Below are 21,838 nucleotides of genomic sequence, written 5' to 3'. Positions count from 1 at the left end.
AGATGCCACACCGCTCAGCAGCCACCCTGACCCTTTTGATTTTCATTAAAAAATGTTTTAATTATTTATTAAACAGAGACATGCAGAGAGAAATTGACAGGGCAGGGGGAACAAGAGAGGGAGAGAGGGAGGGAGGGACAGACATCCACAGCACTGCCTCACAACTTAAAAAGCTTCCCCCCTTTACAAATGGGGGGCCAGGGGCTTGAACCCCAGTCTTTGCACATTGTAGCCTGTGTGCTGTACCAGGTGGGCCACTGCCCAGCCCCTAATTTTTTTTTTTTTTTTTAATGGTAAGGAAAGAACCACATCAGCACTCCACGAGCAACGTAGCTCCTCTGAGGCTGTCCACAGCACTCCTCTGAGGTGCTGGGACTCACACCCAGGGCCTTCCTCCTGGGCAGGCATGCACTCTCTCAGGTGAGCTGTCCCCCAGTCTCTCCAACATTTTTTCTGTAAGAGGAGAGAGTGTCCCCCCCAGCTCCGCGGGAAGGTTTACATACCCGGGTCATTGTCACTGCCGGTCCCTCCACTTGGACACTGCGACATACCTTCAGCTCCAAGCTTCCTGAGCTCCCCTCAGCTGCACTGTGACGTCACACTCACGTCCACGTCACTGACCAGAGGCTTCCACCTCAGAGGTGAGCTCAGCAAGTTCATACGCGAGATGGTGTGAGTGTGTCTCTCGCAAGCCACTGAGGTCGCTCAAGGCGATTTATAGTCAAAGCCTTGCCTGTAGTCCCCGGCACAACCACTATGACTCTCGAAAGACCAGCTAACTCCCGAGGCCCTCCCAAGCACTGCTTCCTCTGTTCCCCGAAACCCCCTTTCTGCACAAATCATTATAGCTGAAAACACAAGTGGTTTGAATTAAACCTCACCAGACAAGTATCTATTGGGCTGTCCGAAAAGCCATGACGTGTTCTATTTTATTATTGGATAGAGACAGAGAGAAATTGAAAGGGGAGGAGTAGATAAAGAGGGAAAGAGACAGACAGAGAGACACCTGCAGCCTTGCTTTGCCACTTGTGAAGCTTTCCCCCTGCAGGTGGGGACGGGAGGCTGGAACCCAGATCCCTGCGCACTGTACCGTGTGTACTGAACCAGGTGCACCACCACCTGGATCCAAGCCATGACATGTTTTTCTATGCAAAGATGTGTCCTGACTTTTCTGTCAGCTCAGTATCTTCAACAACAAGGGAACATGGGGGGGGGGGTGTTTTGATGCCGTGGTGTCTTGACTTCTCTGTTTCTCTTTTTGAGGAAAAAAAAAAAGTCACCTCAGGTGAAGCTCAAGACAACAAAAGTAGAGCACACTCACTCAGCCTCAGAGCCGCTCTGATAACGGCTCAGGCACGGTCGGTGCCTGAACATACGCATTTAAACAGTTCACCGGGAAGACTTGGTTACGACAGCCAGTGGTGGACAGAAACTGGGGCATCACTCCGACTATGCAGTGCTGAGATCAAACCTGGGATCTGACACTGGCGAGTTCTGCGCTGCACTACCACACCACCTCCCAACCACTAACACGGTTCATTTATTTATTGACTTTAATATTAGTTTATTTATTCCCTTTTGTTGCCCTTGTTTTATTGTTATAGTTATTATTGTTGTTGTTAGTGATGTTGTCATTGTTGGATAGGATAGAGAGAAATGGAGAGAGGAGGGGAAAGACAGAGAGGGGGAGAGAAAGACAGACACCTGCAGACCTGCTTCACCGCCTGTGAAGCGACTCCCCTGCAGGTGGGGGAGCTGGGGGCTCGAACCGGGATCCTTATGCTGGTCCTTGTGCTTTGCGCCACGTGTGCTTAACCCGCTATGCTACCGCCCAAGACACATAACATCTGTGTTTCTCTCAGTGCCCGGGATACTTGGGGATTAAATACAAGTCTCTGGAAATAATGTGTAAAGTATGTCAGGACATTCTTCTTTCAGTGCCTTTTTTATTTTTTAATTGCCACCAGGGTTATCACTGGGGCTCGTGCTGGCACTGTGAATCCAAGGCTCCTGGTGGCCTTTTTTTTTTTTTCTATTTTATTGGATAGGATAGAGAGAAATTGGGAGAAAAGAGGGAGATAAAGAGAGGGAGAGAGAAAGATGGACACCTGCAGATCTTTTTCACCACTCATGAAGAGTCTACCTGTAGGTGGGAGAGCCGGGGTTTCAAATCGGGGTCCTTGCGTATGCTAAGTTTAGTGGGCTTGAGCACACACCCCTGCCTGGCCCTCCTTTCAAAGCCTTTATATATTCGTTTTTTAGTAAAACAAAAAAAACCAGAGGTATTCTATACAAGCAGACCAAATGAAAGTCCATTTTTGAAATGTCAAAGACAAAACAAGGTTTAGGAAATGGTTTCTGTGTGGTGCCTGGGAATCAAACTTGGGACCTCATACTTGCAAGTCCAGACATCTACTGCTGTGCCACCTTCTGGGGCCAGACGATTGCTTGAAAAATTCTCATTTTCCTCCTTTTCTTGTGATCAGAGCTCTGGCTTTTTGTCATGCCCAGGGCTGAACCTGGGAACCTTCAGATACAAGTACTGTGTAATGCCTGTGTGTCTCCCAGCCCTACCAATTCTCTTGATGATCTTTGAAAATTTTGTCCATTAAAGTATAACTTACATGTTTAAAAAGTTTATTACTATTTTATGCTTTTTTGTTTGTCAATTACCAGAGCATTGCTCAGTACTGGCTTATGGTGATGTCAGGGATTGAACCTGGGACCTTGGAGACTCATGTAAGAAAGCTTTTTCTGCATGAACACTTATACTATGTCCCTAGCTCTGTGACATACATATTTTTAACCTGTCATATATTAATAGTAATGCCAAGTCACAGTACACAACTCTTGAAAATACAAATGTTTATCCTTAAAATCTTTGTCATCTTTATCTATTTATTGGATAGAGACAGCCAGAAGTCACAAGAGAAGGGGGTGATAGAGAAGGAGAGAGAGAGACACCTGCAGCCCTGCTTCACTCGCAAAGCTTCCCCCTGCAGGTGCTGCAGTGGTAGCCTATATACTTTATGGCACTCATAGAAAAAGGGAGGAGTTGGGTGGTAACGCAGCGGGCTAAGTGCAGGTGGCGCTAAGCGACTAAGGATCCCGGTTCGAGCCCCCGGCTCCCCACCTGCAGGGGAGTCGCTTCCCAGGCGGTGAAGCAGGTCTGCAGGTGTGTCTGTCTTTCTCTCCTCCTCTCTCCATTTCCCTCTGTCCTATGAGACAACGACGACATCAGTAACAACAACAATAAGCACAATAATAATAAAAAAACAACAAGGGCAACAAAAAGGAAAATGAATAAATATTAAAAAAAATTTTAAAAAAAGGAGAGAAAAGAAGAGGACAAACGAGGGTGGGCTGGGGTTCGAAGTGCTGACTCTGCGTCTCTACCCGGGCTCTGTCCCAGCACAGGGGTTTTTTCCTTGATGGCAACATCAGTCAGTCTTCCTTACATTTTGATAAGGCAGCCGGAGGCCCTCCTCCTCCTCCCTCCCCCCTTTTTAAAATTGTTATTTAAAGATTTATTTTCCTATAAGCGTGAGAGAGACCAGAGTACTGCTCCGCTCTGGTAGATATATGGTGGTTTTGGGGGTTGAACCTGGGTCCTCTGGGTCCTCAAGACACGCCAAGCTGAGGCGTCCCCACTTCACTATCAGCCTGGCCCTGGCTGCTCACCAGATCCCTGAGCTGAGTTCAGAGGAACTCCCCCCTCACCGTCGTATTCCTCCTACTAGTGAGGGTTCTGTCAGGGAACCTGATTCTGTCTCCCAGTGAGAGGCTCCAGACGGTCTTGTTCTTACGCCCCTGCAGTTATCAGCTGAGTGGGGCTAAATGGAAACTGAACAGAAGGGAGCTGTCCCCGTAGGGCATTGGCTGGCCTCAGCGGCGTGGTCTAGGGACCCCATTCTAAGCGGCATTACAGTCCCAACGGTGGAGAGGGGAACCAACTAGCTGCAGCTCATACTTCACGTTTCAAAGGCCTTATACACCGGCGAGAAAGCTGTGCTCTTGTGTCCCACAGCACAGGACAAATCCAAACTCAGCCTCTGCTACGAGCAGCCTGACTTTAGACGTGGAGGGTTTTTCCATGTTCAGCTGTGGCATCTTTTTGGTGTGTGGAGGGAACATGGAGGTCTGGGGGTGGGAATTGTGTGGAGCTGTAGCCCTCTTCTCCTATGGTTTTGTCAGTGTTTCCTTTTTATAAATAAAAAAATTAAAAAGAAAAGAAGGTGGGGTAAAGGATAGGAAAGCTGTCAGGGGAGGGAGGGGATACGGAGTTCTGGGGTGGGAATTGTGTGGAGCTGTGCCCCTCTCATCCTATGGTTTTTTGTCAGTGTTTCCTTTTAATAAATAAAAGTTAAAATACAGTGGGATTATATATATATATATATATATATATATATATATATATATATATATGGAAAATATAGGAGCTCCAGTGGCGCGATCGGTTAGCGCGCGGTACTTATATGGAAAATATATAAATACAAATAGATACAGGAACATTGTCAACCCAGATCTGAAACCTTGGAAGAAAGAATGCAGTTTCCAGTGGAGGGGATGGGACATGAAGCTCTGGTGGTGGGAACTGTGTGGAATTGTACCCCTGTTATCTTACAACCTTGTTCATTATTCAATCACTAATAAAACTTGGAAAAAGACAAAAAAGAGAGTGGCAATAGCAATATCTGTTTTCTTTTCTAAAAAACCAAAAACACTTAGTTTACATATGTCGGCTGTTATGAGGTCACTGGTGACCTTTGATGAGGACTAGTGAGGCCTCTTTTTAACTTTTCTTCATTATTTTATGCTCTGTGAGGCCATTCAGGGTCGCTGAGAACACAGCTCCCATTCACAACACCATTTCAATGGAGAATAAGCTCTGGAAACACAGTTTTGAATAAAGCTTACATTTCTCAGAAAATAGCCCCAGTGTGACTCCGATAGACAGGGCATTGTATACACCAGGGGCCCTCAGGACTCAGGTCAGCGTGCACTGAGCACACGAGAAGCTGCGTTTGCATTTACTGGCTGAGACCAAACCTACAGCTTTAGCTTTGGGACCCTCTCACCTGTCCCCTGGATGGAACGACCATTTAGATGAAGGTGGTTCTGGGCCTCAGCCTGTGTCTGAGCAGCTGGGAAGACGCTGACTTTCTGTGGGCTGCGGACACAGAACAAGCACTGGCTGCTGCAGACAGGCCACTAGCCGCCTGACACATCATACCCTGACCTGCCTCTGGGTTTAAGATCCTTCCCCAGGGGATGCGTCGCAGACAGAAAGAAAAATCCTTGGGGCCGGCTGGTGATGCAACTGGTGGAGCTCACATGTTACAATGTACAGGGAGGGACCTGGGTTCAAGCCCCTGGTCCCCACCTGTAGGGGGAAAGCTTTGAGAGTGGTAAAGCAGGGGCTGCCGGTGTCTACCTGTCTACTTCCTTATCTATTTATCCACCTCTAGCTCCCCCTTCCCTCTCAATTGCTGGCTGTCTCTATCCAAAAATTAATAAAGATAATTCAAAAAAAAAAAAGCTTAGCAGAAGGCAAAGGAGCGTGGGCTCAGATGGCCTAGCATCCAGGTTAGAATCGCAAAGAACCAAGCTCCTAAGGGCACCAAGACAACAGCTGTGAACCACAGCCTTCTCCGCCACATGAGGGAGCATGGAACAGCCATTTCCAACTTCTGGAAAAAAGAGGCATTCCGGTGTAGAGAGTCATTTCATTTTTAATCTTTTCCTGAATAACTGAAGTTCTACCACACATAACCAAGGAGCCCACCTGGACTTTGGATGGACGCTCAACTGTACTGACGTAATTCACTCTCTTTCCGGAAGCCTCCATTTCTCCAGCTGTAAAATGGGCAAAGTATATACTCTGCGGATCAAGGGCACCACAGCTACGAACGAAGAACAAAGGGGGAGCGACGCCCTCTCTGGCTGCTGCTGTTGGGCCCTGACGGGATATTCCCTCCGATGCCACGCAGACCCAGAAGCTGGGTGAGGGGGGGAGTCCCCGAGCTCGTGTTGAAGCTAGTACCTGTGGGGCCTTGCGTATGCCGAGGTTGTACGTGGCGTGGGCCATCCAGGGGGGACCCCTGGATGCCTGGGAGGTAAAGGCCTTCTTCTGTCAGTCTCCCCAGGGGCTTGTCGCCTCTCTGGGTTGAGCAAGAGGGAACCTGCCGAACGGGTCTCAGCCCCCCATGAGTCTCCTTCACTCAAGGGCCACATCCCCTCTGTGCTAGCTGGCGGTTTTCGCTTCCTCATTCTCCAAACTCGCTGGACCACTTACCCAACGTTACTGACCCGCATCATCTCTCTGTCCCCTGCTGTCTTGACCATGTAAGGCATCTCTTAAGATTTCTGACCATATAAGGCTAGGCCATAGTCGCCCTGTTCTCCCCCCTACCCCAACCTATAAAAGCTCTCGCTTGCCATGCAATAAACATGCTATTCACAGACAGATAGCGTCCTGGGGTGATCCTTGGCTCCGTCTCTTGGTCTCTTGCTGCAATCCGCAGGGAAAGAACCCCAGCTCATACTCACCCCCGCTGCCCTTGATTTGACCCCCTCAGCCCCCTCCTCTGGTGTGCAACAGAGTGGGTCAGCTGACTCTGTCGGATCGAGAAGCGGGGTCCTCGTCAGGACACGTACCTTTGCCGGCATTTCTAGGAGGCAGCGGGGGGGCCTCGGCGGTTGGGGACATCGAGTCTGTGCTTGTGGAGGCGAAGGACTGGCTGGTGAAGGCGCTGTAGGACAGCCGCTGCTTGTCCCGAGGGGTCCCGAACCCCGGCAGCGACAGCTTGTCTTGGGGGGAGATGCTGGAAGAGTGGCAGAAGCTCTGTGGTCTTGGGGAGCGCTCCTTCTTGATGGGGCTTGGCTGGCAGAGAAAAAGACCGGCCGTGAGTGAGATGATGAGGGAGGCCCGTCTCCATATCGAGGATGCTATGTGGGGTGCGGTGGGTGTGGGTGACGCTTGGCTTCCCGTGGCTCTCGATGGTTATTTTATTATTGTTTAAAACTTGGAAAAATAAACAAAGCAAACAACCCATCCTTTACTTTGAATAGAGAGAGAGAAGTTGAGAGGGAAGGGAGAGAGAGAAACAGACACCTGCAGCCCAGCTTCACTGCTCATGAAGCTTCCCCCCTGGCAGGTGGGGCTGGGGGCTTGGCGTTCAGTCCTGATGCGCTGTGAGGAGAGTCACAGCCACCCGGTCAGAAGCCAGCATGGCCTCTAGCATCACCATTATTTTCCCGGAGCCCTGCTGAACTCTGGCTTCTGGTGGTGTGGGAGGTTAAACATGCGACTTTGGAGCTTCAGGTATGAGAGTCTCTTTGCATAACCATTATGCTGTCTATCCCCACTTCCCCCCCTTTTAAAAGGTAATCTCAGTTTTATTTTTATGTCTTAGTTTTTTGATCGTGCACATTTTATTTTTGATGGACAGTCCACAGGTACCCGGGGAAGGTAGATGAGTCTATCTGCCAGTTTCGCATCAACTCTACACCTTAAGTGAACCGACCCATCCTACCCCTGTGGTAAAGGTCTCCAGAGAAAGAGAACGGGGCCAGGCAGTGGTGCACCTGGTTAAGTACGACTACTACAGTGTGCAGCGGCCCAGGTTCAAGGACCTGGTCCCCACTTGCAGGAGGAAAGCTTCACAAGTGGTGAGGCAGGGCTTCAGGTATCTCTTTCTCTCTCTCTCTTTATTTATTTTGCCTCCAGGGTTATTTCTGGGGCTCAGTACCTGCACTATGAATGCACTGCTGTTGTGGTCATCTTTTGATTTTTTTGACTAGGACAGAGAGAAATTGAGAGGGGAAGATAAGAGAGGGACAGAGGAAGACAGACTCCAGCAGACCTGCTTCACTGCAGGTGAAGTGACCCCCCTGCAGGTGGGGAGCTGGGGGCTCAAACCAGATCCTTGTGGGGGTCCTTGTGCTTCACACTAAAGAAATGCTTTTCTTATGCCCTTTTTGACCCATCTCACACCCAGAGACAGCCTGAAATTTTACCTGTCACCTATATTTACTTGAATTCAACTTCAAAATGTTTTCATTGCTTTCTGTACTAAATAAACACCATAAAGTTCAGATTAAAAAGAAAAAGAAGAAGAAAAAGAAAGAAAAGAAAATGGCCCTAGTGTCTCAGGTCCATAATACCGAAATCACACCCGCAGAGAACAGCCCAGAGAGAGAGAGAGAGAGAGAGAGAGAGAAAAGCCTTCACACCTGCAGAGAACAGCCCACAGAGAGAGAGAGAGAGAGAGAGAGAGAGAAAAGCCTTCACACCCGCAGAGAACAGCCCAGAGAGAGAGAGAGAGAGAGAGAGAAAAGCCTTCACACCTGCAGAGAACAGCCCACAGAGAGAGAGAGAGAGAGAAAAGCCTTCACACCTGCAGAGAACAGCCCACAGAGAGAGAGAGAGAGAGAGAGAGAGAGAGAAAAGCCTTCACACCCGCAGAGAACAGCCCACAGAGAGAGAGAGAGAGAGAAAAGCCTTCACACCTGCAGAGAACAGCCCACAGAGAGAGAGAGAGAGAGAAAAGCCTTCACACCTGCAGAGAACAGCCCACAGAGAGAGAGAGAGAGAGAGAGAGAGAGAAAAGCCTTCACACCCGCAGAGAACAGCCCACAGAGAGAGAGAGAGAAAAGCCTTCACACCCGCAGAGAACAGCCCACAGAGAGAGAGAGAGAGAGAGAGAGAGAGAGAAAAGCCTTCACACCCGCAGAGAACAGCCCAGAGAGAGAGAGAGAGAGAGAGAGAAAAGCCTTCACACCTGCAGAGAACAGCCCACAGAGAGAGAGAGAGAGAGAAAAGCCTTCACACCTGCAGAGAACAGCCCACAGAGAGAGAGAGAGAGAGAGAGAGAGAGAGAAAAGCCTTCACACCCGCAGAGAACAGCCCACAGAGAGAGAGAGAGAGAGAAAAGCCTTCACACCTGCAGAGAACAGCCCACAGAGAGAGAGAGAGAGAGAAAAGCCTTCACACCTGCAGAGAACAGCCCACAGAGAGAGAGAGAGAGAGAGAGAGAGAGAAAAGCCTTCACACCCGCAGAGAACAGCCCACAGAGAGAGAGAGAGAAAAGCCTTCACACCCGCAGAGAACAGCCCACAGAGAGAGAGAGAGGAGAGAAGCCTGGAGTCAGAGGCTCCGCAGTCACTCACTTTGTCGTCCAGGTCGTCGTCACTTTCGTCCATCTCCTCTGGCCGAAGGTTCCACTCGTATTCCACATGGACGTGTGGGTTGAACTTGCCAGATTTCGCCTGGGAAAGCTGAAAGGAACGAAGGATGGAATCATTTTGACTTGGACGTCGGACACTCTAATGTGGGACCATGTGACAGCTTGGTGGAGCTTAGGGGAGCTCTCCCATACTCGGATGGAGGTCTGGAAAGACACCCACTTGTTAGCCTCTCTCCTTATAGAGATGAGCCAAGAGGGAAAAGTCTCCCAGACTCAGTTTCTCCTTGTTAGTCTCTCAAGCTCACAGAAAGCCTACAGGCCTCTCACACTTAGTTCCCCTGCTAACAGGGCAAATGGTTTCCTGCTTTAGGGTTCATTCAGAGTTCACACATCCACTTCACGTTTTCATCACAAAGGAGAACACACTCTATCATGCACCCCTAACACCAGTGAAAAGCCCCCAAATTCTATTTCCTTGTGTCCCTTGATATCTATGATTCACATCAAGCTTTGTTTTTCTTTTCTCTACCTCACCTTACTGGTTTAACCCCCTATGCTTCTCTCAAAGCCCTAGGATAATTAACTCGCCTGCATCATGGAGACTAATTGTCTTGACCTTTAGGTTTTGCATCAATTCTTGTCATACCAGCCCCCTACCATAGGGGCAAGCTGACCTTTAAGAAACCTGTAATTTCTGACATATGTGAAAAATGTTCTTTGTTTAACTCTCTATATAAACCTGTACCCATCCCCAAATAAATGAGTGTTTGTACCACAGTACTTCCCGAGTCCTCCTTTCTGAATCACGCGGTCCCTAAGAGCCGGTGAGGGGGGGGTCAGTGGCTTGCCCCCAGGCTGGATCCCCTCCACAGGAGTGCCAGCACTCTAAGATGGTAGAGACGCGAGCAGATCCCACCTCTTATTGCTGGTTGCAAGTTAATCACCTGTAACTGCACCGTGAGTAGAACTGACAGGCCAGGCTACTGTAAAACGAGCGTAAGAGGAATCACAAGGATGACTTCTTACTACACACACACACGACACGTATGCACACACATACACAAATATACACACACATACACAAATATACACACATACACACACACAAATATATGCACACACATGAACACACACATACACATAAATATACACACACATACACACATATACACACAAATATATGCACACACATGAACACACACATACACATACACACAAATATACACACACATACACAAATATATACATACACATACACACATACACACATACACAAATACATATATACACACAAACACACATATATACACACAAACACACATATATACACACACAAACACACACATACATACACATATACATACACACATATACACACACATACACATACACACATATACACATACACACATACATATATACACACACATACACATAACTGGATAGAGACACAAGTTGAGATGGAAGGGGACAGAGAGGCAGAGAGACCCCTGCAGCCCTGCTTCACCACGCGTGAAGCTTTCCCCCTGCAGGTGGGGACTGGGGGCTTGAACCTGGGCCCATGTGCACTGTAATGTGAGCGCTTGATCAGGTGCGCCACTGCCTGGCCCCACAAAGAATCACTGATAATCTTTTTTTCCTTCTTCCCCCACTAGGGTTAATCACTGAGGTTCAGTGCCCACACAGTGGATGCTAGTGGACCTCCCCCCACCCCACTTTCTCTTATCTGATAGGACAGAGAGAAATTGAGAGGAGGAAGGAGGGACCTGGAGAGATAGAGACAGAGAGAGAGGAGAGGGAGGGGGGAATCTGCAGTACTACTTTGCAAATGTAGCCTTAGTGCTTGTTTGGGTTTCCTTAGTAAATATCATTTTAAAAAATCTATTTATTTTATATCCAATTATAGTTTCTTTTTTTAAATTTATTTTCCCCTTTGTTGCCCTTGTTGTTTAACATTGTTGTAGTTATTGATGTCACTGTTGTTGGATAGGACAGAGAGAAATGGAGAGAGGAGGGGAAGACAGAGAGGAGGAGAGAAAGACAGACACCTGCAGACCTGCTTCACCACTTGTGAAACAACTCCCCTGTAGGTGGGGAGCCAGGGGTCCGAACCAGGATCTTTATGCCAGTCCTTGCGCTTTGTGCCAAGTGTGCTTAACCCCAATTATAGTTTCTTTGAATGGTATTTTAGGCATCTGATGTCTAAAAACTTCTCCCTTCCATTTTTGTTTACCAGATCTTTTTATCTTATTTTTAATTTATGTATTATTGGATAGAGACAGAGAGAAGTTGAGAGGGGAGGGGAGATAGAGGGAGAGAGGCAGAGAGACACCTACAGCCCTGCTTCACCACTCGTGAAGCTTTCCCCCTGCAGGTGGGGACCCGGGCCTTGAACCCAGGTCCTTGCGCAATGTAATGTGTGCGCTTAACCAGGTGTGCCCCCGCCTGGCCCCGCTTACCAGATCTTCACACTGGGAAGCCTTCAGTCTCTTTGCTATGTCCAAAGCCGTCTCCCCTGACTGGTTAACTAGACAAAGGAGAAGGAAGCGCACACTTATCCAGGATGCATCTCGAAGGGCAGGAAACAAACTTACAGCCTCCCAGTGGGATAGGGAAGGCTGGGTTTTGGCCAGATGATGTTACTCGGTGACTCTTACCAACATCCACAGTGGGCTTGCTCCTGAGCAGAAGCTTCAGACACTCGGGCTTGCTGTACATGCTGCAGTAGTGCAGAACTGTGTTCCCGACGGCTGTCTGCTTATCTAGATTCCCGCTGGAAAATTAAAATAGTACTGGGGTAAACAAAATGACACGCTGTAGAACGTGAAGGGTTGCGGAGGAGTTGTGAAGCAGTTATGTATTCCTGAGTCAAGTTTGAGACCTATTTATTACAAGCTAGGGAAATTATTATGTTCCTCGCACACCACTTGAACTTAGAAGCAGTGGTGACAGTAGCAGTCAGGTTTTTTGGAATGCCTGCAGGGGGGCAGGCCCTGTGCATTAGCTGTTACACATGCTGGCCTGGCAAATGTCCAGAGACCGCATGCATGGCAAGTGCGGTCACGATCTTATTTTTATTTTTTTGCCTCCACAGTGCCTGCACCATGCATCTACCGCTCCTGGAGGCTATTTTTTCCCCCTTTTGTTGCTGTTATCACTATTGTTGTTAGTCTGTTGTTATTAGATAGGACAGAGAGAAATGGAGAGACAACAGGAAGACAGAAAGGGGGGAGAGAAAGATAGACACCTGCAGACCTGCTTCACCACCTGTGAAGCAATTCGCCTGCAGGTGGGGAGCCGGGGGCTCGAACCGGGATCCTCAGGCCGGTCCCTGTACTTCATGCCATGTGGGCTTAACCCGTTGTGCCATCGCCCGGTGTCCCAGTTACAATCTTCATGTTAGAGGTGGACCCTATGGAGCACAGAGCAGACAGTGCTGGTTCTTGTGACTATCAGCACATGGACAGTGGGCGGGGGCTGGGCCCCCTATCACCTGGTGCTTGGGTGAGGAGCACCCTAGACCAGCGTCTTCAGTCCTTTCTTTAGAGAAAACAGAGAGCTGTTGCTGCACTGCTCTCACATCTATGGACTTCCCCGGAGCTACCCATGTGCTGCTGGGGCTTGAACCCACGGCCTCTCACCCAGAAGGATGAGCTGTCTCCTGGTGTCTGGATCCAACACTCTGCGAGGAAGGACAGGCCTGGGCATGAATACAATTCGACTTGTGCCCCATTGCTGTTCTTCAGTGACTCTATGAGGCTCTGGCTTTCTCCCCGTAATTCCAGGTATAAAACTCAGCCTATAGGGGGCTGGGCGGCAGCGCGGCGGGTTAAGCACACGTGGCTCCAAGCTCAAAGACCGGATAAGGATCCGGGTTGGAGCCCCCGGCTCCCCATCTGCAGGGGGGTCACTTCACAAGTGATGAAGCAGGTCTGCAGGTGTCTATCTTTCTCTCCCCCTCTGTCTTCCCCTCCTCTCTCCATTTCTCTCTGCCCTATCCAACAATGATAGCAATGACAATAATAATAATAACCATAACAAGGATAAGACAACAAGGCCAGCAAAAGGGGAAAAAAAGGAGCCTCCAGGAGCAGTGGATTTGTGGTGCAGGCACCGAGCCCCAGCGATAACCCTGGAGGCAAAAATAAAATAAAATAAATAAAAAATCACCCAGTGAAGATTCCAGTAAGTCCAAGCTCCCCGTATCTAGTAGGAGACCAAGCTCCCTGTATCTAGTACGAGACCCCCCTACTGTACATCCCACATGTGAATTAATTACTGGGACAGCCACACAGACCTTTGCCTTACGTCAAGCACATGGCCAATTAAAACTGATTTGGGGTCCTGCTGGTCTGTGTGCTCATCTGACTTTTCCTCACACAGCAGAGGCAGGATACTGTGCGCTGTAGGCCAAGGGCTGGCGAACCACAGCGGCTGATGCATGTAGCTCTGCTCGTTTCCGTGTGTCAGGGGGCACCGCAGTGCTTCCGGATGACCTAGGAATGCCTCACACTCCACAGGCAAAGCCAAACAGCTGTGGCAGAAACTCCACGGCCTGCAGGGTTTAAAATGGGACCTCGTTCCTTACAGAATAAGCATCGGACTACTAATCTAGGTCACCGATGGGAGTAACTCGTGACAGCTGAAAAGGCGGCGTATTCGGAGAAAACAAACAAACAACCTACCAGTTTTGTACAAGAAAGTCAACTAAATGAAGAGATGTGTGATCGGCAGTGCGGACCGCGACATGAAGGGCTGTCTCCCCAAGTTCCTACAGGAAGGAAGAGGACGGATGAACCGGCTAGTCAAGGAACTGGCTTATCCATGGGCTATACTACACCACTTAGCCCAGAGCCATTCTTAACAGGATTTCAGAAGAAAAAAAAACCATCTGTTTATTGGCTAGAGAAACTGAAAGGAACGTGGAGACGGAGAAGGAGAGAGACAGAGACACCTGCAGGCCTGCTTCACCACTTGTGAAGTTTTCCCCCCTGCAGATGGGGACCGGGGGATGAACCCAGGTCCCTTGTGCCCTGGTAAATATTATCAGCACCCTCTTTCACTCTTAAATTGTCTTGATTTGTACAGAACCAGTCAAACTTGTAAAATCTGACCGTGTGGTGTTACAAAGACTTGAGACACACACACACACACACACACACAGCCTCGGCCATGAGCTCTCTCACACTCCCAGGTAGTATCATTGAGATGGAGAGGAAGGGAGAGACAGAAGCAGACGGAGAAGGAGAGACAGCCTAGCACCAGAGCGTCCGTCCAGCAGTGCCATGGCAGCTCCCACGTGGTGCCGCAGCTCAGCCTGGGCCTCAGCCAACTACTAAACCGATTTCCCGCATTTGTGCTCTCATCATCATAGCTCTGGTTCACTGTGGCTTCAGGGAATGAACCTGGGACTACAGAGCCCCAGGCATGAAAGTCTCTGACTTAACCACTCTGCTGTCTCCCCAGCACTTTGCGTTTCTCTTATTATTATTACTTTAATATTTATTTCCTTTTTTTGTTGCCCTTGTTTTTATTGTTGTAGTTATTACTGTTGTTGATGTTTTCGTTGGATAGGACAGAGAGAAATGGAGAGAGGAGGGGAAGACAGGGAGGGGGAGAGAAAGATAGACACCTGCAGACCTGCTTCACCACCTGTGAAGCAACTCCCCTGCAGGTGGGGAGCCGGGATCCTTATGCTGGTCCTTGCGCTTTGCACCACGTGTGCTTAACCCACTGCGCTACCGCCCGACTCCCTTCATTTCTCTTAGTTTTATCTTGATTCCAGTGAGGTCCTACCTGTCCAGGGTCCAGCAAAGGCTCCATTAGCTCTACCCCCTCTGCATAGACTTGAATTAGTGCAAGTAAGTCCCTGGATTTTATGGCCTCCAGCAATTCATTCAGCTTAGCTGAGGAAGATGAACACGTCTTCCGTGAAAACCTATGGTCTACATACTTTGCAGTGATATATTCTTTTCGTACAGTCCTGAAACCCAGAGATTCAAAATGCATAATTAAAAAAAAATTCCCACAGCTAAGAATTTTTTACAAAATTTCCTTATGAGAAGAGTTACTTTAAACTAACGTTTATTCCAAAAGGGACAGATGGAAAAAAAAAAAAACACCACCCCCCCCCACAGTACTATGTAGTTACAAAATTATGTACATACGGAGTGTAACATATTAGAAGTACTTACATGTCACTTGAAGGGGTGGGTTTTGGTGAGGGACTGGGTAAGTTTGCTTCCATAATATCGTTAAAACTATTGTTTCCTACATTCTTGGCCAGCTATAACACAACAGAGAGCAAATGCTTTATTACCAGGTTAAAAAAATATTTCCTTTATTTGCTTCTGAGACTTCTGTGTTTTTTTTTTAAAGAAATCCAATCAGATTATTATTATTATTATTATTACCAGAGCACTGCTCAGCTCTGGCTTATGGTGGTGCAGGGGATTGAGCCTTGGACTTGGAAGCCTCAGGCATGAGAGTCACTTTGCATAACCATTATGCTGTCTTCCCCTACCCTGCTTCTATGACTTCAAATGATGCATTTCCCATCATTTATTCAAAACACAAACTGTCTTATTTGGCTGAAAAATATTTACCGAGCTCCTACCATAAGCCAAGCACTGAACGTCAGACAGGAGAAGCCTTTTCACTGTTACAGACACACGTGGTAAGTACCATCACAAAACACCAAGGAGTAGAGGAGATTCCACATATGAACCTGGCTGAAGTGCCGAAGGAGCAGTGACACTTTTAAACCACCACTTCTCTCTCTCTCTCTTTTAAAATATTTATTTATTATTTATTCCATTTTGTTGCCCTTGTTTCATTGTTGTAGTTATGATTAATGTCGTTGTTGTTGGATAGGACAGAGAGAAATGGAGAGAGGAGAGGCTAACAGAGAGGGGGGAGAGAAAGACAGACACCTGCAGACCTGCTTCACCGCCTGAGAAGTGACTCCCCTGCAGGTGGGGAGCCGGGGGCTGGAATTGGGGTCCGTACGCTGGTCCTTGTACTTTGCGCCATGTAAGTGTAACCTGACCCCCTCATTCTTTCTTCTTCATCTCCTTCTCCTTCTTCCTCTTCTCCCCCTCCTTTTTTTTTTTTTTTTTTAACCAGAGCACTGCTCATCTCTGGCTTATGGTGGTGTGGGGGATTGAACCTGGGACTTTGGAGCCTCAGGCAGAAGAGTCTCTTTGCAGAACCATTATGCTATCTACCCCACCCCCCTTCTCATTCTTATCTATTTATTTATTTATTTATTTTGCAGAGCCAGGACCCCATACAGGTGGCATTTCCCTGCTCCTGGGCCACTTTTTCATTCAGATAGACCCAGAAGGAGAAGTCACAGTAGGGGACCTTTTGTTGCTGCCACTGTTGTGGCGTGTGGTGCCAGGGTTCACCTGTGGGCAGTGCACACAGTAAATTGTGCAGCTGATGCAGTGAACAGTGTCTCTGGCCCTCTGTCTCATCATCAGCACACACTCAGACGCTGCAGGCAGGTCATGACGAGGCCCCAGGAAACACTGTACTGCTGTGCGCCAGACCTTTCCGTGGTGGCGGGGAAGGGGGCGGGCAGCTCCTCTTACTAGAGCACAAAACTGGCAAGCTCAAGTTCCCAGAAACTGCAGGTTCAATCCCCGGGCACTGTCAAGAGCCGAGCCATGCTCTGCCTCTCATAATGAACAAAAATAAATACGTCTTAAAATTATTAAAAACATTAAAAACAAGACTCTGGGAGAGGAATCCTGGCAGGCTGAGCTGTCACGGTAGATGTCATGGATCTGAGTAAATGGAGTGAGTGACACTGTGCTCAGGAGGCAGACGGCCTCAGGTGCTTGGGTGGAAGGCTTCCTCTGCAATCCTCAATGAGTCAGAAGCCGAGTAAGTTACTCGGCCATTTTCTACTTTCTAAATGAAGGGCGTAACACAAAAGGCAGGTAATTATTGCTTTGCAGATGAGATGCTCAGATAACTAAAGGATCTTGGCTGGCTGCCCAATTACCATCACTTCGGGCTACTTTTCTCCTCAGCTTCTCATAAGTTAGAAGTCTAGATTTTAAAAAAATATTTATTTACGTATTTCCTTTTGTTGCCCTTGTTGTTTTATTGTTGTAGTTCTTATTGATGTCGTTGTTGGATAGGACAGAGAGAAATGGAGAGAGGAGGGGAAGACAGAGAGGGGGAGAGAAAGACAGACACCTGCAGACCTGCTTCACCGCTTGTGAAGTGACTCCCCTGCAGGTGGGGAGCCGGGGGCCTGAACCAGGATCCTTACTCTGGTTCTTGAGCTTTGAGCCACGTGCGCTTAACCCGCTTCGCTACCGCCTAACTTCCACAAGTCTAGATTTTTTGACTTCCAGGTTTACTTAGGTTCTGTTTAAGAGTTGACTTTTTTTGGGAGCCCTATTTTACTTTAAAAAAATATTGGGGGGAGGTCAGGCGGTAGCACAGCAGGTTCAGTGCACATTGGCATGAAGCTCAAGGACTGGCGTAAGGATCCCGGTTCAAGCCCTCAGCTCCCCACCTGCAGGGGAGTTGCTTCACAAGTAGTGAAGCAGGTCTGCGGGTGTCTGTCTTTCTCTCTCCCTCTCTGTCTCCCCATCTCTCTTGATTTCTCTGTCCTATCCAACAACAATGATATCAGTGGCAACAATAATAATAATGACAACAACAAGGGGAACAAAATGGGGGGAAAAAAAGGCTTCCAGGAGCAGTGAGTTCATAGTGCAGGCACCGGGCCCCAGGGGATAACCCTGGAGGCAAAAGAAGAAAAAAGATTTTCACCAGGCCAGTTTGGGTGAGTCATGAGAGAAAGCCCAGGGGTTGAGGATAAGCATGTTTAAGTGCTTATGACTGTTCTTGGCATTACTTTTCAAATCACGTGTGTGAGAGGGCTCTCAGAAATGCCATCCTCCACATTCTGATGTCTCACTTGTCTCCATTTTTCTTGTTTTGGTGTGGTGACAGGACTCAGGCACACAAGGCCTGCATTTCATCACCAGCCACCTGCCTAGAACTAGGTGAGGTTAGCTTTTGTTCGAACAGCAGTTTATAAGGCCAGACATCCTCAGGTCATCTACAAACTTTCAAGTAAAACAAATTAAATTTAGAAAAAGTATTATTATTGTTATGATTTTGCCTCTAGGGTGATCGCTAAGGCTTGGTGCCTGCACTACGCATGAATCCACTGCTCCTGGGGCCATTTCTTTTCCACTTTATTGGACGGGCCAGAGAAAAATTGAGAGAGGAGGGGGAGGGAGACAGAGAGGGAGAGAGAAAGACAGACACCTGCAACCTGCAGGCCTGCTTCCTGGCTTGCAAAGCGACACCACACCCCTGCAGGTGGGGAGCCGGAGGCTGGAACCTAGATCCCTGTGTGGGTCCTTGTGCTTGGTAGTATGTGCTCTTAACCAGGTGTGCCACTGCCCAGCCCTCTAAAAAATTCTTTTACTCAATGTTTTTCATAACCTAAAACACTAAGTAAAGCAAACAGGCTAGTTTAACACTTAACTCAGTGTATGGTATTACGTAAAATCATAAAAAAACTTTTTTTTTTTTTTTTTTTTTTGCCTCCAGGGTTATCACTGGGGCTCAGTGCCTGCACTTCAAATCCACTGCTCCTGGAGGCCATCATTTCCCCATTGTTGTTGCCATTATTGTTATTGTTGTTGGATAGGACAGAGAGAAATCGAGAGAGGAGGGGAAGACAGAGCAGGGGAGAGAAAGACAGACACCTGCAGACCTGCTTCACTGCTAGTAAAGCTTCCCCATTGCAGATGGGGAGCCGGGGGCTTGAACTGGGATCCTTACACTGGCCCTTGCACTTTGGTTGTGCCATGTGCGCTTAACCTGTTGCACTACCACCTGGCCCCCAAAAATGAATTTTTAAAGAAAAAAAAAAACCAGCTTTGAAGAAACCCAATCTAGAATAAAGGAACCACTTCAGATGAATTAATCATAAAAATATACAATTCACCAGGCTTTCAGCTAGGAAACAGAAATGGTCAACACTGCAGACCACAAAGACTGTATTTTAAATAGCCATACAAATTCACTGAATTCAGGAATTACAGTTCTTTGCACACAGCAGAAACAAACACACTCACAAAATCAAGTGTTACAGTAAGTACCGTTCAAGTCAGTTCAGTACAGGTCACCACTCACCAAGAGCTCAGAAGTTCCTAACTTGTCTAGTTCCAAGGACTGGATCCGAGAGACGTGGACCCCCATCTCCCTGTGGATGCCGGAACATTCGATACAGGTCAGAATCCCCAAGTTGGTCGACAGCCAGGTGGGCTCTGTGGGAAAATAAAAAATGAAGACAATGAAACATTGTGTCTGATTTTAGTGTTCTAACTAGAGGAACAAAAAAAACAGATTTTTTTTTTTTAGTTAGAAAAAAAGAATGAGGACTGAAGCAGACAGGCCAGAGGCTGTATATCAGATTTCTATGTCTAAGGCCCACAGGGGTCTCACATTTGTCCCCAAGACCACCACAGGCCAAAGATGAGCAGTGCACAGTCCCTCTCTCAGGCACACAAATAAATCTTTTAAAAGTAAACACACGTGACGCGAAGAGCAAGAACCGGCGTAAGGATCCCGGTTCGAGGCCCCGGCTCCCCACCTGCCGGGGAGTCGCTTCACAGGCGGTGAAGCAGATCTGCAGGTGTCTGTCTTTCTCTCCCCCTCTCTGTCTTCCCCTCCTCTCTCCATTTCTCTCTGTCCTATCCAACAACGACAACAACAATAATAACTACAACAACAATAAAAACAAGGGCAACAAAAGGGAAAATAAATAAATTTAAAAAATTTAAAAAAAGGTTTAAAGAAAAGTAAAACACACACAGACACACACACACACACACACGACAGAGACCGAGAAATTGAGAGGGAGAGATGCAGTACAACTACCTGTCCACCTTTATACTTAATACTCCTATTCAATTTTTCCTTTTTGTAATTGACACTAGGGGTATCACTGGAGCTCAGAGCCTGCACGGTGAGTCCACTATTTTTTTTTAAACTTTATTTATTCATTTTTTCCCTTTTGTTGCCCTTATTGTTTATTGTCATTGTTGTTATTATTATTATTGTTATTACTGTCATGGTTGTTGGATAGGACAGAGAGAAATGGAGAGGGGAGGGAAAGACAGAGAGGGGGAACGAAAGAGAAGACACCTACAGACCTGCTTCACCGCCTGTGAAGCGACTCCCCTGCAGGTGGGGAGCCGGGATCCTTAAGCTGGTCCTTGTGCTTTGCGCCACACCCCCTGACCCACTGTGCTACCGCCTGACTCCCAAGTCCACTATTCTAAGTGGTCTTTTTTTTTTTCCCTTTTTCTAGATCGCACAGAGAGAAATTCAGAGGGAAGAGAGATAAAGAGATACTTGTGACACTGCTTCACCATCTGTGAAGCTCAAGTTCCTCTCCCCATCCCCCTGCAGGTGGGGACCAAGGACTTCCTTCCACCTGGGTCCTTGCTCATGGTGACATTTGCACTCAATGGGGGAACGCCACTGCCCAGCCCCCAAACTGTTGTATGCTTTACATTGGGTTGTTCTAATTCTCCCCCGCCAAGAAAATTGGATCAGTCCAGTTAGTTTCGCGGGCCCGCTTGGCCCCGCCCCAAGGAACCCCGAGAGGGTTCCAAAGTTCCAGAGTTGGAGAGTTGCAGAGTTAAGAGAGTGCTGGTGCCGCCGCCGTGGGGAAAGAGGCAGCAGAGTTCTGTTTGGTGATTAGTTTGGTTTAGTTTATGAATCGTTGTTCCTGAATAAAGAAATACAGCTTCCCTGCCCAGCCGTATGTCTCTGGTCGTCTCTGTTACCCGCCCGTGAAGCTAGCCCGGCCAGCTGGAGCCTCCGAATTTTAACAACACCAAACATCTATTTCTTCTGCTGCTAAGGCCTTCAGGGCTTGCTCTGGACAAAGCTTCTTTCTGGCTAGTGAAATACCTGAGCATGTATTATTCTTCGACCATATTCTTGCACCGCGTGAGTCACTACCACACACATGAGACAGCAGAAAATGTTGAGACTTGTCTCTGACGCGCTTATGGCAAGTTTTTATGTGGAAGTTCATCTCCACAAGTAAAACAGGACGAGCTCGTGATGCAATGCTTAAACAGCCAGCTGCTAAAACAACTCACCTTGGTAGTGCCTGCTCTGTCAGATTCGAGCCTGGTCCCTACCACACTGAGCGAAGTTTTGATAATGTGGTGTGTGTCCCTGTTGCTCTCTGTCTCCAGGGTTATTGCTGGGGCTTGGTGCCTGCACTACAATCCCCTGCTTTTTTATTGGATAGGACAGAAAGAAATTGAGAGAGGAGGGGAAGTAGAGAAGTAAAGGTGTGGGGGGAGGCAGGCAGTGGCACACTGGGTTAAGTACGCATAGTATAAAGAATAAGGACCCCTGGCATCCCACTTGGTGGGGAGGGGTTCACTGTCGGGCAGCCCCCCCTGCTCTGATGCTGTGGTCTATTTACATCATCATTGTTTTGCCTGAGACCCGCCCTGCCTGCAGGGTAGATCCTTTGCAACAGCTGCTTTCTACCTTCGGCTCTTTTCTCTTCTCTTGCCCCTCTCCTAGCCATTTTCTTTTCTGACCTGCCACTTCCAGCTTCTAACATATAAAGGAGTTTTCTC

The 21,838-nt window shown here is 47.9% G+C and overlaps 1 protein-coding gene across 4 annotated transcripts in view; it reads right to left on the bottom strand.

Moving 5' to 3' along the window:
• ASAP1 (ArfGAP with SH3 domain, ankyrin repeat and PH domain 1) overlaps positions 1–21,838 on the bottom strand; it is a 422,920-nt gene that overhangs the window by 44,500 nt on the left and 356,582 nt on the right. For all 4 annotated transcript variants that reach the window (XM_060201453.1, XM_060201446.1, XM_060201440.1 and 1 more), the window contains 8 exons: positions 19,362–19,495; positions 15,383–15,474; positions 14,985–15,171; positions 13,874–13,959; positions 11,846–11,961; positions 11,648–11,715; positions 9,172–9,279; positions 6,658–6,883 (listed from right to left, as the gene is read on the bottom strand). In XM_060201453.1, the coding sequence (XP_060057436.1) occupies positions 6,658–6,883; positions 9,172–9,279; positions 11,648–11,715; positions 11,846–11,961; positions 13,874–13,959; positions 14,985–15,171; positions 15,383–15,474; positions 19,362–19,495 (1,017 nt within the window). The remainder of the gene's footprint in view (positions 1–6,657; positions 6,884–9,171; positions 9,280–11,647; positions 11,716–11,845; positions 11,962–13,873; positions 13,960–14,984; positions 15,172–15,382; positions 15,475–19,361; positions 19,496–21,838) is intronic.

This window comes from Erinaceus europaeus, chromosome 1 (genome assembly GCF_950295315.1).
Source record: "Erinaceus europaeus chromosome 1, mEriEur2.1, whole genome shotgun sequence".
Classification (NCBI taxonomy): domain Eukaryota; kingdom Metazoa; phylum Chordata; class Mammalia; order Eulipotyphla; family Erinaceidae; genus Erinaceus; species Erinaceus europaeus.
This window is presented reverse-complemented; position numbering and strand designations above follow the sequence as displayed.